At 49.5% G+C, this 16,121-nt stretch overlaps 2 protein-coding genes across 2 annotated transcripts; both read left to right on the top strand.

The window, feature by feature from the left end:
• Positions 1–6,638: 6,638 nt before the first annotated feature.
• LOC125545256 (laccase-12-like) lies at positions 6,639–9,219 on the top strand. Its single transcript, XM_048709147.1, has 5 exons — positions 6,639–6,825; positions 6,948–7,344; positions 7,444–7,572; positions 7,668–8,642; positions 8,738–9,219. Exons 1-5 carry the CDS (start codon positions 6,742–6,744, stop codon positions 8,866–8,868), a joined length of 1,716 nt encoding a protein of 571 aa, XP_048565104.1. The 5' UTR covers positions 6,639–6,741; the 3' UTR covers positions 8,869–9,219.
• A 4,083-nt stretch (positions 9,220–13,302) lies between these two features.
• LOC125545255 (photosystem II reaction center PSB28 protein, chloroplastic-like) lies at positions 13,303–14,720 on the top strand. Its single transcript, XM_048709146.1, has 2 exons — positions 13,303–13,537; positions 14,049–14,720. The coding sequence occupies exons 1-2, from the start codon at positions 13,462–13,464 to the stop codon at positions 14,519–14,521; spliced, it is 549 nt and encodes a 182-aa protein (XP_048565103.1). The 5' UTR covers positions 13,303–13,461; the 3' UTR covers positions 14,522–14,720.
• The last annotated feature ends 1,401 nt before the right edge of the window (positions 14,721–16,121 follow it).

The following is a 16,121-nucleotide window of genomic DNA, read 5'->3' as shown; positions in this document are numbered from 1 at the left end:
CTCCATGGTTTCTTGCTAGTTTTTGAGGGAAAAGAGAGAGGAGATCTAGATCCACATTTCCACCAATCACTTTCTCCTCTATGTGAGGGGAACCCCTTGGATTTATATCTTGGAGTTCTTTGTGTTCTCTTTCTTGTTCTTCCTCTCATTTTCCTCCCTAGCATTAGTTGCTTCGGTGGGATTTGAGAGAGAAGGACTTGGGCACTCCGTGTGCCCTTGCCATTGCATTTGGTGCATCGGTTTGAGTTCTCCACGGTGATACGTGGAAGTTACAAGTTGAGAAGCTTATTACTCTTGGGTGCTTGGTACCCTTGAGCTTGTTCCTCTTGGGTGCTTGGGCGCCCTAGACGGTTGTTGGTGTTCGGAGCTCAATCATTGTGGTGTAAAGCTCCGGGCAAGCGTCGGGGTCTCCAATTAGGTTGTGGAGATCGCCCCGAGCAATTTGACGGGTTTCGGTGACCGCCCCCAAGGGTTGCCAAAGTGTACGGGTTCGGTGACCGCCCCCAAGGGTTGCCATTTGTACGGGTTCGGTGACCGCCCTCAAGGGTCCCTTAGTGGAATCACGACATCTTGCATTGCGTGAGGGCGTGAGGAGATTACGGTGGCCCTAGTGGCTTCTTGGGGAGCATTGTGCCTCCACACCGCTCCAAACGGAGATTAGCATCCGCAAGGGTGTGAACTTCAGGATACATCGTCGTCTCCGCGTGCCTCGGTTATCTCTTACCCGAGCTCTTTACTTATGCACTTTACTTTGTGATAGCCATATTGTTTCTTGTCATATATCTTGCTATCACCTAGTAGTTTATCTTGCTTAGCATAAGTTGTTGGTGCACATAGGTGAGCCTAGTTGTTGTAGGTTTTGTGCTTGACAAATTAACCGCTAGGTTTATTCCGCATTTGTTCAAGCCTAAACCGTAATTATTTTAAAAGCGCCTATTCACCCCCCCTAGGCGACATCCACGATCTTTCAGCAGGCTTGCCGCGATGTGGTCGACAAGTCCTTGGAGCTGCGCCGCGGATTGCCGGCGGATGGTCAACGGGAGGCCGAGGTACTTTATCGGGAACCGGCCGATGGAGGAACCAAGGATGTTCATGACCATATCCATCTGTGCCTGCGAGCATCTGATCGGGAGGGCCGCGCTTTTCGTCAGGTTGACACGGAGCCCCGAGGCAGCAGCAAAAGTATCTAGGATCAAAGATCATGCCCGCAGGTCCATCCGATGTGGCTTGAGAAAGAGCATAACGTCATCCGCAAACATGGAGATTCTAGTCCGCAGGCCTGATGGGGCTAAAGGCGTGAGCAGATGCATCTCTGAAGCTCGCTGAAAGAGACGGTGAAGCGGCTCCATGACCAAAAGGAAGAGCATGGGCGAAATCGGGTTGCCTTGCCGTAGGCCACACTTGTTGTAGATGGGCATACCCGGCACCCCATTTAGCATGATCCGTGTGGATGAAGTAGCAAGCAATCCACAAACCCACTGTATCCACCTTCGACCAAAGCCCATAGTATGCATAACCTCCAACAAGAACGGCCACTGAACCGAATCAAATGCTTTTGAGATGTCCAACTTGAGGAGCACCGCGGGGTCTCGCAGAGCATGGAGGCGTCGAGCAGTTCCTTGCACAAGCATGAAATTATCATGCAAATACCTCCCCTTGACAAAGGCACTTTGGTGCTTGCCCACCAAGAACGGCAGCTCATCCACTAGCCTGGTTGCCATTATTTTGTCAAAGATCTTGATCACTCCGTGAACCATGCTAACCGGTCTAAAATCCCGCAGCTCATCCGCGCCATCGAACTTCGACAGCAAAGAAACTAGGGCTTTGTTGATGGCAGGCATGCCCTGAGCGTCCCCATGATAAAACACATCCAAAGCCCTCATCAAGTCCAGCTTTATGATGCTCCAACAGCTAGCGAAGAACCTGTTGGTGAAGCCATCTGGACCCGGCGACTTGTCCGGTGGCAAGGACTTAACCACTTTCTCCACCTCCTCTTCCGTGAATGGCAGCTCCAGGTGAGATAGATCACGCGTAGGCAGCCCCAGGTCCTGAAGCCGCAGGGTTGCACCTCGAGCCTCCACATGGCCCAACAAGTTCTCATAGTAGGAGTCCACTTCAACAGCCATTTGATCATGGCCCGTGATCAGTTGCCCGTCCTTTCTTAGGACGGTAATCATATTCTTCCACTGCCTTTGCCTCGTGTGCCTGTAAAAGAATTCAGTGCTGGCGTCACCTTCTTGTAGGTATAGAATCCTGGAGCGTTGTCGGGCGATGCCCCTCTCCAACGAGCAGAGGCCGAGAAGTTTCCTCTTGAGAGTTTTCCTGAGCTGGAACTCCACTGTTGAGAGCACTCTGTGGTCTGATGCATTGTCAAGTCTGTAGATGAGTTCCATTGCCATAGCAATCTGAAGCTTAATATTCCCAATCCAACGGTCGCTCCAACCTTGCAGCTTCCTAGCCGTGGCTCTAAGCTTCTTGTCAAGAACAACAAACGGGTTACCAGCAGAGGGCACCGAGTGCCAAGCCGTGGCCACCGTGTCCATGAACCCCTCCGCACGCGGCCAAAAGGCTTCAAACTTGAAACGATGACCCACATAGAGATCAGCATGGAGGTCCAAGAGCATAGGGTAGTGGTCGGAGATCGAAGTACCAAGTGCTTTGAGGAAGCAATTCGGGTGTAAATCATCCCACTCATTGTTGTTGAACACATGATCAATTTTCTCCTTCGTGGAGTTTTCACGCTCATTGGACCAAGTGTACCTCCTGCCACTTAGGTATAGCTCCTTGAGCTCCAGCTGGGTCAAGGTGGTCCTAAAGCGGCCTAGCATCTGCCTGTTGATCAGGTCATTGCTCTTGTCTCTTGCATTCTCTAGGAGGTTAAAATCCCCCACCACAGCCCAAGGGCCAGCGTGCAGATCCCTAATCTCCACGAGCTCCTCAAGAAACTCCATCTTATCGCGATCGAGTTGGGGGCCGTACACGCAAGTAAGCCACCACTCGGACATGTCACTCGGAATATATTTAAATAGGGGACCATACAGACCAAAAGAAGGATTTAAATATCCTTAGAAAACCATCGCAGGAGCTGAACGAAGATTTAATCCAAAATGGTTTAAAGACTATCATTGGCTAGAGTACAGTGATAAGGTGCATAAGGCATTTTGCTTGTGTTGCTATCTATTTAGAGATTGCATTGATGGCCAAGGTGGTAATGATGCATTTGTTGTTAAAGGTTTCTCTTGTTGGAACAAGAAACATAGACTAGATACTCATGAGGGTGAAGTTAATAGCTTTCACAATGTAGCTGTTAAAAGATGTGATGCTTTAATGAATCAAAATCAGTCCATTAAGGTTGCCTTCGACAAGCAAACCGATATCACAAAGAAGCAAAACCGTATTCGGCTGAATACTTCTGTTGAATCGGTTAGATACTTGCTACATCAAGGTTTAGCTTTCCGTGGCAATGATGAATCGGAGGAGTCACAAAATAAGGGGAATTTTCAAGAGTTGGTACAAACATTGGCAAATCAGAATGAGGATGTAAGGAAGGTAGTCCTTCAGAATGCTCCAAAAAATTGCAAATGGGTGTGTCCAGATATTCAAAAAGAACTTGTGAGTTATTTTGCAAAGGTGAATAACAACCATCACTATTCGCTACTATATATTTATTTCATGCAGTTTATCTCTATGAGCACTCAAAATGATATTCTCCCTTGTTTTGCACAGATAACGTTGGATTCTATTCTTGAAGAGATTGGCGGGGATGTTTTTAGTTTATTGATTAACAAGGCTTCAGATGTGTCAGATAAAGAACAGATGGATGTTGTCTTGAGATATGTTGACAAGCTTGGACTAATCCTGGAACGTTTAGTTGGAGTTGTACATGTGAAAGAAACATCTGCAACGTGTCTCAAGTCATCCCTTGAAAAATTGCTTGCTGATATTGGATTAAGCTTCAAACAAGTTAGAGGGCAATGCTATGATGGTGCAAGCAACATGCGCGGTGAGTTCAATGGCTTGAAAGCCAAAATTCTGGAAGAGAACAGGTCATCATATTATGTGCATTGTTTTGCTCACTAACTTCAATTGGTTATAGTGGCAATTTCAAAGAAGAATGAAGATATTCCAGATTTCTTTTATATGATATCTTTGTTGTTTAATGTGGTCGGAGCTTCTTGCAAAAGAAAATACATGATCAGAGAGAGTAACCGAGAAAATGTAAAAAAAGCCATAAGTAGTGGACGAATTAGTACTGGTACAGGGCTAAATCAAGACCATTCACTTTAAAGGGCGGGGGACACTCGTTGGGGTTCTCACTATAGAACCCTCTCAAGCTTAATCCAGTTGTTCCCGTCAATTGTTAGTGTCCTGAATTATGTAGCAAAAGAAGGCAAGAAGGATTCCAAGAAAAGTGAAGCACGGGGCCTTCTATCATATTTTGGAACCTTTGATTTTGTGTTCTATTTGCACATGATGTTCCATATATTAGGGAGTGCCAATACTTTGTCACATGCATTGCAGCAAAAGGATCAAGATATCTTGAATGCCATGTCATGTGTGAACTCAACACGGAATGATCTACAACAACTAAGAGATGATGGATGGGAATCACTTCTAGAGAAGGTATATTCATTCTGTGAAGAACATGACATTCCTAAGGTAAACATGCATGATGAATATATCGATCGACATAAACCAAGAAAAAGAACCAATATTACAAACCTTCATCATTACCAAATAGAGTGCCTTAATTCTGTTATTGATTGGCAACTTCGAGAGTTCGATGATAGATTCAATGAAGTGAATTCTGCATTGCTTATCCACATGGCTTCTTTCAACCCAAAAAATTCCTTCGCTGCTTTTAACTTGGAGAGTTTATTGAAGCTAGCTGAGTTTTATCCTGATGATTTCAATTCATCACAATTGATGGATCTCGGTCATGAACTTCGGATTTTCATTGACAATGTTCAAGCGGACCAAAGATTTGACAATTTGGATGGCATTGCTGATCTTGCTAAAGTGTTGGTGGAAACTAAAAAGTATATTGCTTTCCTTTTGGTGTATCAACTTCTCAAGTTGGTGCTAATTTTGCCAGTTGCCACGGCATCAGTGGAGAGATGCTTTTCAGCAATGAATATCGTCAAGAGTGTTTTGCGAAATAAAATGGGTGACGAGTTCATGAGTGATTGCCTGATTTGCTATGTGGAGAAAGACATATTTTCTACAATAACGAATGATGATGTTATTGATCTATTTAAGAAGATGAAAGATCGAGAAGGGAAGTTATAAAATGTGAGTCTCATATCACTTTAGTTTTTTTGTTGCTTAATGATACTTATTGTCTGCAATATTTCTTTCTTACTATTGTTGTGAATCAATACATTCTTTTGTTTATCTTTTTCAGATAGTTGCAAATGAAACGTTGCAAAGTCATATTTTTGCTTATTATTTATGGAATATGTAAACAAGTGTTGTTCTATGACTTCGCTCGGCCAATACTCGGTATGAGTTTTTTTATGTAATAATATCACGAGCTCATTGCATATTTTTGCTCTTTATATCGCTCTCGGCCATTACCTATGTTGTTGCACGACTATAATTTTTGCTAGAGGCTTAGCGTGGGCAGCGATTGACACCAGTCCCCATTTTTTCTAGCTTCGTCCCTGTTTGTTGAAGTAGTAGAGGTATTAGGAGCATGTGGGAATTGCATCGAAAATGTTCCGGAAATATCGAAAGTTTTGAGAAAGAAAACTAAAAGTGTTTTGAAGAAAATTATAGAAGTTCTGAAAAACCAATTGTAATTGTAGGGGAATGATCAACCCGATACCATGGCAGAATACCCTTGCCTTTACCCTTGGCAAGCACCGTCGAAACGCTATGGCGGACCGAGTAGGAAGACCAATAATTCTCCAAGAAATTAACCGAATCATGGACGGACCCCTTCCCCCTCTCCAAATATCATGTCATTCCTCAAAAGGCTCATTTGATGTGCCACTGGCACGCACAAATCATCTGAAGCCTCCTATGTCCATGCAAATACTCCCTTGGGTTTTCTTTTGTCCTTTGAGTAAACCGCACTTCATACACGTGACTCGGTACATGTAGCGTAAAATGGCGCCCCCACGCACAGCGCCTTTTCTCTCCCTGAAGCAAAGACGGCTAAATCAATTTGTTGCACTGTTGGCGATAGGGAATCGTCGAGCAATTAAGTCAAGATGTATGAAAACTAATGGTCCACATTATGTGGTACTACTCCTAGTACACCAATCTTGACAATTAGGACCGGACATTCTGCGTGTTAATTAAGCCTTGGAAAGGCCGGAGAGGATGGGGAGGACGATGGTCCGGTCAAGAGCCCGATCGATCGGAAATTCGGAATGACATGCAACCAGACGCGCGGTTGACTTTACCCGCACTCCCAAGCTATAGCAACACAGCGCATGCCTGGGTCCCGCCCCGCCCGCAGTGCCTGCCTTGCGGCGACCTCGTGCTCCTGCTCGATCAGCGACCAACCCTGCACCAACTAAAGCTGGCTAGCTTGCTGAACTAGGCCGGGGTAAACGCTTCGAGTGCCACGTCTTGACAAAAATGCTTCAACTAATCTCCTCGCCACTGGTTATATATAGGCACCTCTAGGGCAAGCACCTCGCATCTCGAACACATGCAGCAGCGCCATTGATTTGGCTAGCTATCCAGAGCTCTCAGGGGAGAAGGGGAGCTAGCTAGCTGAGGCGTAGAGAAATGGCGGCCATCCTCGTCGCCGCGATGGTGGTGCTGCTGTCCGTCACCGTGGCGGAGAGCGCCACCGTGGAGTACCAGTTCGAGGTAGGTTGCACAGTTAGTCAGTTGTTGCAACTACCGTTGTTCAGTTGTTGCACATTCAGGTTCTGCGCCTACGCATGCAGCGCCATTGACGACGTTGTGACTGCTATGGTTGATGCATGCAGGTGGCGACCATGAACGTGACGCGGCTGTGCGGCAGCAAGAGCATCGTGGTGGTGAACGGGCAGTTCCCCGGCCCCACGGTGTCGGCGAGGGAGGGCGACCTCGTCGTCGTCCGGGTCGTCAACAAGGCCCAGTACAACATGAGCATCCACTGGCACGGCGTCCGGCAGCTGCGCAGCGGCTGGGCGGACGGGCCGGCGTACATCACGCAGTGCCCGGTGCAGCCCGGGAAGAGCTACGTCTACAAGTTCACCATCACCGGGCAGCGCGGCACGCTGTGGTGGCACGCGCACATCTCCTGGCTCCGCGCCACCGTCTACGGCCCCATCGTCATCCTCCCCAAGCTCGGCGTCCCCTACCCCTTCGCCGCCCCCTACAAGGAGGTGCCCCTCATGTTCGGTACGTGTGTTCGTCCTACAAGGTGGTGACTCGTAATAAGTGTGGCATGCATGCATGCATGGATTACTTAAGTTTATCATTGTTTACGGACGTGCTCAGGCGAATGGTGGAAGGCGGACACGGAGGCGGTGATCAGCCAGGCACTTCAGACCGGAGGAGGCCCCAATGTCTCCGACGCCTTCACCATCAATGGCCTCCCAGGGCCGCTCTACAACTGCTCTGCCAAAGGTTTGTGTCGTGTGCTTCGCCTACCTACATGCGTGTGTGTACTGATCAAGCAAGCAAGCTAACTGCATTTGCATGCGTGTGTGCGTGCCATGCAGACACGTTCAAGCTCAAGGTGAAGCCCGGGAAGACGTACATGCTCCGCATCATCAACGCCGCACTCAACGACGAGCTCTTCTTCTCCATCGCCGGACACACGCTCACCATCGTCGACGTCGACGCCGTCTACATCAAGCCCATCACCGTGGAGACCCTCCTGATCACCCCGGGCCAAACCACCAACGTGCTCCTCACCGCCAAGCCGTCCTACCCCGGGGCGACCTACTACATGATGGCCGCGCCCTACTCCACGGCGGCCTCCGGGACCTTCGACAACACCACCGTCGCCGGCATCCTCGAGTACGAGGACCCCAGCTCCCCCTCCTCCGCGGGCTTCAACAAGAACCTCCCGCTGCTCAGGCCGACCCTGCCGCAGATCAACGACACGAGCTTCGTCTCCAACTACACCGCCAAGCTCCGGAGCCTCGCCACGGAGGAGTACCCGGCGGAGGTGCCGCAGGAGGTGGACAGGCGGTTCTTCTTCACGGTGGGGCTGGGCACCCACCCCTGCGCCGTCAACGGGACGTGCCAGGGCCCGACGAACGACAGCCGGTTCGCGGCGGCCGTGAACAACGTCTCCTTCGTGCTCCCCACGACGGCGCTGCTGCAGTCGCACTACACGGGGATGTCCAACGGGGTGTATTCGTCCAACTTCCCCGCCGTGCCCCAGTCGCCGTTCAACTACACGGGCACGCCGCCCAACAACACCAACGTGTCCAACGGGACCAGGCTGGTGGTGCTGTCGTACGGCGACGCCGTGGAGCTGGTGATGCAGGGCACCAGCATCCTCGGCGCCGAGAGCCACCCGTTCCACCTGCACGGCTTCAACTTCTTCGTGGTCGGGCAGGGGTTCGGCAACTTCGACCCCGCCAAGGACCCGGCCAAGTACAACCTCGTCGACCCCGTCGAGCGGAACACCGTCGGCGTGCCCGCCGCCGGGTGGGTGGCCATCCGCTTCCGCGCCGATAATCCAGGTTGGAACCCATGCATCATATCAGCTGAGCAGCTTAAGAACCAGAGTTTCTGAGTGAGAAAACTGATGATCTGCTTCTGATGTTGATGTGCGCAGGGGTGTGGTTCATGCATTGCCACCTGGAGGTGCACGTCAGCTGGGGCCTGAAAATGGCGTGGGTGGTGCAGGACGGGAGCCTCCCCGACCAGAAGCTGCTCCCTCCGCCGTCTGATCTTCCCAAATGTTAGGAAGAGATTGCGTCTTCTCCAATTTCCACAGGACATTCGTCCGCTTTTGCTTGCTCGCTTGCGTGCGTGCGTGCACAACTGCTTTTGCTTGTGTGTGGCGCGTGCGTGCGGTTGGTGCCATCAAGTGCTTTCTTAGCTGTGTGCTCTTTAACTTTCATGTCAAGTCCTCATCTGATTAACTGTTGTGAGGTTTCTTGATCAGAAGCAAGAGGCTTAGGACTTTCGTTTTGGACTGCTGATTAGTCGCCATCTTTTGTAACGTACGGGAGCTGGGTCATATGCCCATGTGCCTGTCCAATAATTTGTACCAACATTTGATTCATGGCAATAAGATTGTTATTGGTTATTTAATCGGCAGATTCTGTTAATTAATCATCATAGGACACAACTACTGCACCAATTCCATGGCTATATGATGTGAAAGTACATTCAATAATGAATCTAGTGGTATTGAATTTTTATTGTATATATTAATATTTTTGTTTATAAACTTAGTCAAAACTTACAAAGTTTGACTTTGACCAAAGCTAATATGTGGATTAAATAAAAACGGAGGGAGTACTTCTTCCGTCCGGGTTTATTCTCGTATTTTTGTGTCAAAATTTGACCATAAATTATTTAATAAAATACAAGTTTATCTATTAAAAATAACATTACAAATTCAATGATGTAATTTATGTGGTGTACTCCCTCCGTTCGGAATTACTTGTCTGGAATATGGATGTATCTAGAACTAAAATACATCTAGATACATCCATTTCTGCGACAAATAATTCCGAACGGAGGGAGTATAACTTATATTTTGATAGTTAAATATATGGTCAAAGTTTGATCCAAAATACAAGGAAGAACTATAAACGAGGACAAAGGAAGTAGGTACATTCCACTCCGAAGAAGGGCCAAGCAACACAACTGATACTTTGGGTTCTCTCTAGGGTGAAAACTATTAGGCCAACTCTAGCCAATCCCATATAACCGGTTAGAGTAGTAAAAATCCGGCCTTATACCTCTAATCGGGACCTAGCCGAACCCCTAAAACCCATAGAGGAGGATAATTTTTTCTCCACTGCTTATCCGACGCCTATATTTACTCCATCGTCTGAGGTGGAGTAAAAAATCCCCACCCTCCTCTGCCTCTCCTCCCCCATCCCTTTCGCCGGTGACCCCCCGACCCCCTACTCCCAATGGCCGGATCTCGTGGCCGCATATCCCTGCCGCCCATCTGCAGAGCGGATCCACACCGTCACGAGCGAAGCGCGGGTGCGTCCTCAAGTCGCCGCCATCGCGATGTTGCAGCCCCATCAGGACGACTCGCCGACTTCCCGAACTCCCCGCGCCGCGACAACCACAGATGGAGTACCTCAGCGGCCGGCAGCGGGCGTGGGGGACGTGGGTGGTGAAGATCACCGACCGCGACACCTACAAGCAGCACTGTCTCAGCTCCTTCCACACGGCCGAGCTCGCCACCCACGAGTACGACCGGTGGCAGGTCCAGCTTCACGATGCCGCTGCCCGCGTCAACTTTCCGTGGGGCAAGGCGGCGCCGCTGCTTGACCCGCCGGGAGTGGTGACTGTGGCAGTGGCTAGGGAGAACCGGGAGGTGAGAGAGCGCATCACGGCGGAGGCTGTCGAGGAGGAGTACATGGCCGGCCTCCGCGCGAGATGGTGGAGGCGGAGCTCGCGACTAGCGGGTGGGGGGGGGGTCATCACGAGGAGGACAACGGGCCGACGACAACTTCGACGTTGAAGAATGGTAGAGGATCTTCCCTGACTGCGGCGACGACGACACAGGGCCCGACCCCATGGGCAATGGGATTTCATGGACGGAGTGTCTCGCCCTCAATAAGTTCGATGATTAAGTAAGGTTTTAGTTTGAATATGCTTTGGTGATTTTAAATGTAAATTATGTGGCAAATTAGACTATGCTTAGGTGGTTGTTTAAATTAGACTATGCTTCGCGGTTGTTCAAATTAGACTATGCTTCGATGGTTGTTTATCGAATCTTTGTTCATTACATACAAATTGCCTTTTTTCTCCGTTAAATATAAGGATCGACTAGAACCGACCAAATTTTAGTGGAGTAAATATACTCCTCTTAGTTTACTCCACCATCGTTTTCCTCAGTGGAGGAGCTTAGTGTACTGCCTGGGGGGGGGGGGCTGTGGCTCCCCCAACTTTGGATAGATTATGTGAAGAAAATGTTAAGTAGAGTGCCTAGCTGGAGGAAAAAAGTATTTTGCCCCCTCAAATGAATGTTCACATTTTGTGTTCTGCCCCCCCCCCCCCCCGGAATTTTGCTGTAGCTCCGCCACTGGTTTTCCTCCTTTATTTTTGGGGGATCGACTAGAGTTGGCCTTACCCGGCTTGCAGCTCAAGCAATGGCTGTCGTTTCAGAGTTTTGGCTACCCACTTGTTTGTCAGAGGTGTATGTCTTTGGGTGACACTCACGCCACATTATGATTTTGTCTTCGGGTGACATACCTAATGAGTTTTGCATGGTGTAAAACCTTGGGTGAAAACCCCGACCTGGGAACAGTCACCTTCTTGGAGGCGTCGTCTTGAGATTCTAGCATCGCTTCTAGTATGGTCTCCTTCTCGGGAGGGAATTTTTAAGATGGCTTTGGGCAATGGCCATGGAGGGTGGACACCCAATTTTTTTATGGGAACCTAATTGGGTTTTGGTTTGGTCTTTTTGTGACAGCTCTCGGAACAGGCTTTCAGCCCACCCTATATATAAAGCAAACCATCATGTTCGTACATCAAGTCCAGGTGTAAGAAAGAAAATAGTAAGTCTGTTGGGGGCAACAACACAAATATGCCCAAAAGAAAACAAGAAAATAGTGATACAAGGATGCGCAGAGCCGAAGAATCACCATCCACGAGGCTCATAAAGATAGCTCCCAACAATATCAGTGACTCAGTCATGCCTGCTAGCCACTCCCTGTCCCGCTGGCTAGATAACGGGTCAGTGGCACGCCTACAAAACCCCGCTCAATCACCATCTTGTTCTGCGTCGTTCAAAGGGTCCAGGTTATCACCGTGAACACTAACCAGAAGAGGCATCCCTCTTACCGGTACGATTGGCCTGAGCTTTTAGGATCTTGCCAAGTTAAGGGGCCTGCCAATCAGGCCCGAGAGCCTCATAGACAAAACTCCACAAAAAGCGGGCAACATGGCATAGGAAGAAATATGTGTCCCATCCTCGGGGACACCACAAAGGGGGTACATATCATCGCCCAACCCATGCTACTTGACTGCGTCCGTCCTCGAGGGGAGGCGATCACGCAGAAGCTGCCACACAAAGATCTTGATCTTCAACGGAAGCAGTCTTCCATAGATGAGTTGTCCATGATATGGTTGACAATTGACATATGTCATAGTATGCAAGTCTATAGTGAAGATCCATGACGTGGCTAGCTACAAAAAACGACATATGTAGAGTCCTCCAACATCGTAGGGGGGCTGCCCTCAATTCGGTCCAAGCTAAGGTCCCCTCAGGAGCAAATGTTTGTTGGAACGGGATGTTTCAGGTCCATTTGTGGACGGCCGAGGCAACCAAAAGCATGGGGTCTGAGCAAATTGCAAACATGCTAGGGAATTTGCGAAGTGGGACACTTTCAAGCCATGGGTCCAACCATAAGAGGGATCCTTCTTCATTCCCTATGGAGACGCTGCTTCAAAGACGAATCACATGCTTGACCAACTATAGAGATTTCTAGAATCAGAAGTGGGAGTTCTCCTTACGAGCACAAGCTAGGAGGGGACGACCCTGCATATATTTAGCTTTTTAAAAGTTGCAGCCATAAGCCCCCCTCATCTCTGAGAATCCTCGGGACCCATCGCAGGCTCACAACATAAGGGTCAGATTCATGCGTCGGACCACTAGAATACCTAAACCACCATGGTCCTTTGGGAGGTAGATATCAACCCATTTCACCATATATTTTTGGCAGCTTGGATTGATGACTGGGTCATCGAGATTCAATGGTCGTACTGGCCGACATTCCATATTGTTTAGGTGTTGTCCTCTCTGAAGACGACGATTGTGGGTATTACTCTTCTGGTCCCTTTTAGCATTTGTGAGGTCGGGATTATGTGTTTGATGTTTTGTCATGTGTTGTTCAACATGCCGGTTACACTTATTTGTACCAGCGAGACGCGTTAATAAAATCACCCATTATCACAAATCCAGAGCAAAAATTCTAACAAAATGACATATTAAATCATATTCAAATCAGAATTTCAGCTACAAATCTGGTGAGATGTGACTTTTTTTTACCACAACGGAATTTACACTTGAAATTTCCACATCAAGCACTAGCTAGCATACGTGGTCCTTTAAGATGGAAAATTCTCAAACCTAAATGGATGGCCTAGAAGTGGCCACGGGCAAGGCAGTGGACCAACAGGCGCCAGAGGAATGGGTAGCTCTGTTTGGGACACGCAGCCACCCAAACACTCCATTCACTCTCTTCCTCGTGTGTACCACTCAAAACCTCACCTCCGCCTGTATTTCTACTTCCCCGTCCCCTCACTCCTTCTAGACACCAATCCTTCTTCCTCACCCAACTTCCGGAGCAAGCGAATTGCATCATGCCCGCAGTGATGAAAGCTCTCGCCGCCGCCTCGCCGGTCTCGGCGCCGCCTTCGCCCCGTCGGAGCGTCGCAGGTTTTGTTCTTTCTCACTGAAGCTGCATTTCCATTTATGCGCTCTAGTCTCTAGACTTGTAGTGATGTATGAGCACCTGCTCATAAGTTTCTGAATCCAGTGTGCGTGACTGCGTGCTGTATGCAAATTTCACTGCACGATGTCCTTCCTTTGGGAGAGTTCAGAATTGACTGCATGCTTCTCTGTTAAGGCTGCCATTTCGGTTGGAATAGCGTTGGTCATATCTCACTCGTTCGGGTCGTTCTCTGTTAGTCCAGATAGCGTTTGTTTGGTTCAGGCATCAACACCAGCGACTATTTTCTTCCGAAGTACCAAGTTGATTCTTCCACATATTCAGGGTAGCCCTTGTGATGTCCAAATCTATATTTTGCGTTACAAATTACACTGCAAAATGCTGTTTCAGCTGCTGATGGAATCATTATGTCTAGTCTATTTCGTTATTAACAAGCATGGCCTTAAGACATGCCATTCTGAACCTCGCATTTCAGTACCTGACACGCTGCATGTACAGGCTCGTCAGGTGCGCCGTGTCAAAGCCTGCACTCCTCATTCCGCGGCATCTCCCTGCGGTGCCGTCCCAGGAAACCGGCCCACCGCTCGCCGCCGCTACGCAGCTCCCGGGCGGCGGCGCAGGTGGTGGCGATGAAGCCGGCGATCCAGTTCATCCAGGGCACGGACGAGCAGACGATCCCGGACGTGCGGCTGACCAAGTCCCGCGACGGCACCAACGGGGTGGCCATCTTCGAGTTCGACCAGCCGTCGGTGTTCGACTCGTCGGCGGAGCTCGGGGATATCACGGGGTTCTACATGATCGACGAGGAGGGCATGCTGCAGACGGTGGACGTGAGCGCCAAGTTCGTCAACGGGAAGCCGGCCAGGGTGGAGGCCAAGTACGTGATGCGCACGGCCGGGGACTGGGACCGGTTCATGAGGTTCATGGAGAGGTACTCGCAGGCCAACGGCCTCCAGTTCGTCAAGAATTAAGTCACATCTCCTCGATGTGCCTTGTGTGTTGCCCATGTTCAGTTCAGTATAACTGTCGAGCTGGTAACGAAGGTGAATGATTGTACTAAAGGTGTCATGTGTATCTCTTGTGTAACTTTGACATTGTGTGAAATTTTGTATGCACCAGCTGAAAGCACGAACTGAGGAAAACCGGTAGAAAACAAGCATCTGCGACTCAGACGCACCAGTCCCGACGTTGTGCATGTTGATGTTGTGTTAACCTTGTTGCACTGAACTAGTTTCAGACTTCAGTTTAGTTTTTTCTGAATAATAGCCAGAAGTACGATATGTTTTCATGCTGCGGCAGAATAGGTTGTAGCGTTTAATTCTCTGTAAGTTGTTGGACACGATCAGTCCGTGGGATGGCGCGGGATTCACGGATCGTGGACAGCTAGTTTGTTATGTCGCTGAATAAAAGGAAAAAAAAGGGAAAATGATGCAAAGTGTGCGCGTCGCCAAAACACCGTTTCCTCTTTGTGTTCTTCTTGTTAGTTTTGTGTTCTTCAGAATTCAGAGCTAATCCACCCTCTTGGGAGCTGCTCCAACATTTGGCATCAGAGCCATGTTTCAGAAGCGATCCGGCAGCTGGAAAAGAGGAGGAGGTTCGGCGGCGGTGATCGGCGATGGAAGACACATCGCCGAAGAGGGATCAAAATAGGGGCGCATCAGTGGTGGAAATTACACGCCGCCAGCGAAGAGGCCCGGAGAAGAGGGCGATGTGGTCGTGCAGCGAGCGCCACCGAGGACTGGTGGCGTCCCGATCCAATACCCAATGCTCAACGATTCCAACTAAGGTCTTTGGGCCATGAAGATGAGAGTGCTGCTCCGCCCGTTCGGTGTCCGGTCGGCGTTGGAGGGCACTGCGGAGTTCGACTAGGGCAAGGACGATGAGGCGTTCGCCGCTCTCTCCCAGCCCGTCCCAGTCGCGGTGATGATGGCAGTGGCCAACTACGAGACTGCCCATGAGGCTGGGAGGCCATCCGGCCCATGCGCGTCGGCGAGGATTGCGTCCAGTAGGCGCAAGTGAAACAACTCAAGCGCCAGCTGGATCGCATGGAGATGACGGACAACGAGTCTCTCAGCGCCTTCACATTGAAGCTCATGATGCTCGTCGGCGAGATATGATTAATGGGCGAGACGGTGAAGGATGAGACAGTCATAGAGGTCCTCTTCAACATCGTTCCAAGGCTTTTCAGTGACATCGTCAACACGATCGAACAGTAGGGTGATCTGACTACCATGACGGTGGCAGAGGCGGTCGGGCGTCTTGCAGTGTTCAAAGAAAACCAGCGCAGCCAGCATCGTCAATCTGGCGGTGGGGGTAGTGAGCAGCTCATGCTAGTTACCGAGGCGCTGGAGCAGCTTATGAAGGGCAAAGGGGGATTTTAGGTGCTAGTAGCAGCGAAGGTGGTCGTGGCCGTGGAGGTGGCCAAGGGCGCGGCGGTGGTCCCGGTGATCGCGCCCAGGTGATAACCCACAATTATAGGGGATCGCAATAGTTTTCGAGGGTAGGGTATTCAACTCAAATTTATTGATTTGACACAAGATGAGTCAAAGAATATTCTCAAGTATTAGCAGC

This window comes from Triticum urartu, chromosome 3, assembly GCF_003073215.2.
Source record: "Triticum urartu cultivar G1812 chromosome 3, Tu2.1, whole genome shotgun sequence".
NCBI lineage: Eukaryota > Viridiplantae > Streptophyta > Magnoliopsida > Poales > Poaceae > Triticum > Triticum urartu.
The sequence above is the reverse complement of the archived record's forward strand: the minus strand, read 5'-3'. Positions and strand labels throughout refer to the sequence as shown.